This window comes from Gavialis gangeticus, unplaced genomic scaffold, assembly GCF_001723915.1.
Source record: "Gavialis gangeticus isolate Ggan-Ray unplaced genomic scaffold, GavGan_comp1, whole genome shotgun sequence".
NCBI lineage: Eukaryota > Metazoa > Chordata > Crocodylia > Gavialidae > Gavialis > Gavialis gangeticus.
This window is the reverse complement of record NW_017728994.1, coordinates 56492130-56495880: the sequence shown is the minus strand read 5'-3', so window position 1 is coordinate 56495880 and position 3751 is coordinate 56492130. Positions and strand designations below refer to the sequence as shown.

Below are 3751 nucleotides of genomic sequence, written 5' to 3'. Positions count from 1 at the left end.
GGGGGGGTTTTTTAAAAAAAAAACCCCTTTTTTTTTTTTTTTTTTTTTTTGGGTATTGCAAAAGAACTCTTGCACCCAGTATAATGTGATTTGGAAGAAAAACTCCATTCAGGGCATGCTCCATGTATATTGGTCCCATCTTTGATGGTAAATAGGGTGTCAATCTATGGTTTCCTCTCAAAAATAACTGAAGCCCAAGAAGTATTTTAATTTTGACCTCTGGAGCATGATCAATCTAAAAACTTACATGTTCACAAAGCTAAAGTAATGTTCAAAAGCATCAAAAGGAACAGTTCTGAACTAAGTGTGTTTGTGTTTGACCAAAAGTGTTAGAGATGTCTAAAAAGTTCACATAGTCAGATTCTGCTAGCATTTTCATCAGATACATCTGTCCAGATCAAAGCATGCCAGAAAACTGTACTTTCCACTCTATGAGCAGGATCACAGATGAAAAGAGAGGTCTGGTACCTATAGCTGTCATTCTAACCAAGGGTACATGTACAGCTCCTGTGTAGATCTGTTAAAACTGAAAAAAGTTTTCTAAGTGGCAGGAGGGGATGGTTTGTCATTGTTGTTGTTGATTTTACTGTTAGAGATAACTATGCACATCTGAATAGATTTTAGTCTTAGGAATTTTAGTGTAATCATTATAAAGTATGTTTCCATAGTTATTAGCATTATCCTCATGCTCCCACTTGGTCACGGTCGTCATAACTTATCTTCAGGTACATTCTTTAAAGGGTTTCCCCAAAATGTTGAATCATTATTTTGTATTTTGATATACAACAGCTTGCAATTTCTTACCTGCTAAAGTACACTTTATAGCTTGCATCGGCAACTCCAACAGTTTCGGAACCACAGGCCGAAGTCTGGTTATCTGAAGCGTTTCAAAATTACCATAATCTATATAGCCCACCAAAGCAGTATCTTCAGAAATATATGCTATAACAGAAGCACGATACCACTGATCGTCCTCTGGAGAGAAGAGAGAGACAAACATGTAGTGCAAGTAAATGTCTTCCACTAAAAGTATTTTTTGATAATACAATATAAAAATGCAACAGCAATCACAGTCCAGAGTTTATAGGCAAGTAGGAGAGTCCTTTATTTGGAACAAACAGAAGAACCTATTATGCTCCTTTATAAAAACAGATTGTGGACACAATAGGAATCACCACCTTACAAGATGCACTGATGTCCAAAATGAAGAAAAACAAAACACCCCCCCTGCTAAACAACTAAGCTCTGTGAATGGGGCTTCTGGATATTGCTTAGTAAATAAAATTAATTTTATCTTTAACAATTCAGTCAAATTTTATATAAACCGAGGGTTTTTTTTTTAAATAAACACTTGTCATTTTTAAATTAAATTTTTCACTTTTAAGTTATGGACAATATAGTTCAGGGCCAAATATACAATGCACTGAAACAGATGACTGAGAATGATTGTGGAATCTTTATACAGACTAGGAAAACAGGGAGCAGCAGTTGGACTAGAGGGCCCCTGGAGGTCCCTTGCAGCCTTATTTTTCTATGAACTGTAATAGCACAATATTTGCAAAAGTAAAAAAAAACTCAAGCAATTTTTGCTGCATAACTGAATTCCCTGTAACGTTAGGTTCTCTGTTCCCTTAGTTGGCCTTAGAGTACAGGGCTCTCCTAAATAGTTTCTGACCAGAAAATGGAATAAATGTAGGCCTACTGGCTGCTTACATATGTTAAAAAACGAAAAAAGCAAAAAACAGTGCTTTACTGTAAACTTGGCATGCTCCTGTGTTGAGCCTAGCATATTCCCAGAAGAGGCAGTGCATTAGTCTAGTGTATTACTGCTTTTATCTAATACAGCGGTGCCCAATCTTTTTGGATGTGGGGCCGGATCACGAACTTTATCACCCAGTGGGCCAGCGAGCCATATTCAAAGACCTCTCATGAAGCGGTATCACATCACCCCCTTGAAAAGAAAGTACAGTGTTTACTTTTGTTTCCCATCACAGCACCTTAGGCCTCAGAAAACAGCTTGGAGGGCCGCATGTTGGACAAGCCTGATCTAATGGTTAATTGAATCAACTTTAGATAAAAAGCACCAAAAAGCCCTGTGTAAGTGCATGATTTATAGATGCTGCAGACCCAGATGAAACTAGCATGGTGCTTCTTCTAGTAAGACATGGGTTTTTGACGGGTTTTGTTGTTTTTTTTTAAATGTCTGTAAGCGACCACAGAGATGTGCAAAGCAGGCAGCATTTGATTTGGATTAGGCCGATTCGGAGAAGAGCTATTCAATTCACTGATTTGGATCGCAGTTCCAATTTGGATTTGGCTGAATCTGAAGATTCTATTCCGATTAACAGAGGTTTGATGATTTGGCAACAGACACAGCTTTATATGTTTTTTTTTGTTTTGTTTTTTTACATACCTTGAAGTACCAGGTGTGGCTCATGAACACCGAGATGGTCGGGCAGGTGGAGCATCCCACAGGAGTGTTTGGCAGCAGACCCAGAAGTGGACTGGAATTATTTCTGGTCCACTTCTGGGTCTGCCATTGAGCATGCAGGGGACCACCCTCCACCCCCCAGCCTTGGCTAGCAGCTGTGGGGGGATCCCAGGTACCCACCCAGACCCAGGAGGCACCAGTCACTGAGCCAGGGGGCAGGTCCCCCGCATGCTCCGCAGAGAACTCAGAAGTTGACCGGTCGTGCTTCTGGGACGCTGTATCCACCCCACCATCTCAGTATTCACGGGCCAAGCATGGTACCTTGAGGCAGGCAGAAAAAGCACATAAAGCTGCGTCTGTGGCCAAATCATCAAATCTTTCCAAATCTATTAGGAGAGATTAATGGGTCTCCCAATTCGCTTTGGAGATTCGGCCACTGATTTGGGCCAAATCTCCTCTGAACTGAATCAGTGACTGAAGCTTCACACAGCCCGAATAAGTAGTACTCTCTTCTTCCAGCTTAAAGGCTCTCTCTAGAGGTTCGCCAATATATCAGTCTATATTGGACCAGCACTGATAAAAGGAAAATTGACATTAAATTGGAAACTGGCTATTTTTGGCTGGTGTAGCTGATAATATCGCCAATAAATGCTGTGCACAACGTGCATGGGCCCAACAATGCAGGCTGGCAGCTTGGAAAACAATGTTTGGTGGGCAAGTCTGGAGGGCAGGATGGGTAGGGATGGAGTGGGGCTGAGGCAGGCACTGCTCAGCCAGGGCAGGGTGCAGGATGAAGCCGTGGGCAGCAGAGGCAAGTCCCCACTGCTGTCTGCTCCCCCAGGGCAGGCATGGGGGCCTTTACCTCCCTGGATTTGTGCATGGGGTGAGGACAGGCTGCTTACTTCAGGCATGGGGCCAGGGGTTGTGCTGGCTTCTTCCTGGAGGGGGGGTGGGGACGAGGCTGGGGCTGTGCTCCAGGGGTGGCCAGTAAGCAGCAGCACTGGGAGAGGTGGCTACAAAGTACCCCAAAATTTGCTGTAGGCACCCCACAGAACCCCCCCAGCACTGCCACTGCCTGCCCTGCCTTGGCCCAGCCCTGTCAGGAAGACACCAGAACCCACAGCAGTCAGCCTGCCCTTACCTCACACAAATCCAGGGGCACATGACCCCCCCATGCCTCCCCTGCGGGTACGCACAGCAGCAAGGAGCCACCCCCCTCCCCATCCCTCCAGATGAGCTGCCTGCGGCTCTGTTCTGCACCCCGCCCCAACTGGGCAGTACCAGCACTTGTCTCTGGCCCGCTCCCTCCCTCACCATGAG

At 44.4% G+C, this 3751-nt stretch overlaps 1 protein-coding gene across 2 annotated transcripts in view; it reads right to left on the bottom strand.

Moving 5' to 3' along the window:
- TDRD1 (tudor domain containing 1) overlaps nucleotides 1-3751 on the bottom strand; it is an 85399-nt gene that overhangs the window by 25297 nt on the left and 56351 nt on the right. For both annotated transcript variants that reach the window (XM_019502860.1, XM_019502861.1), the window contains exon 14: nucleotides 805-975. In XM_019502860.1, the coding sequence (XP_019358405.1) occupies nucleotides 805-975 (171 nt within the window). The remainder of the gene's footprint in view (nucleotides 1-804; nucleotides 976-3751) is intronic.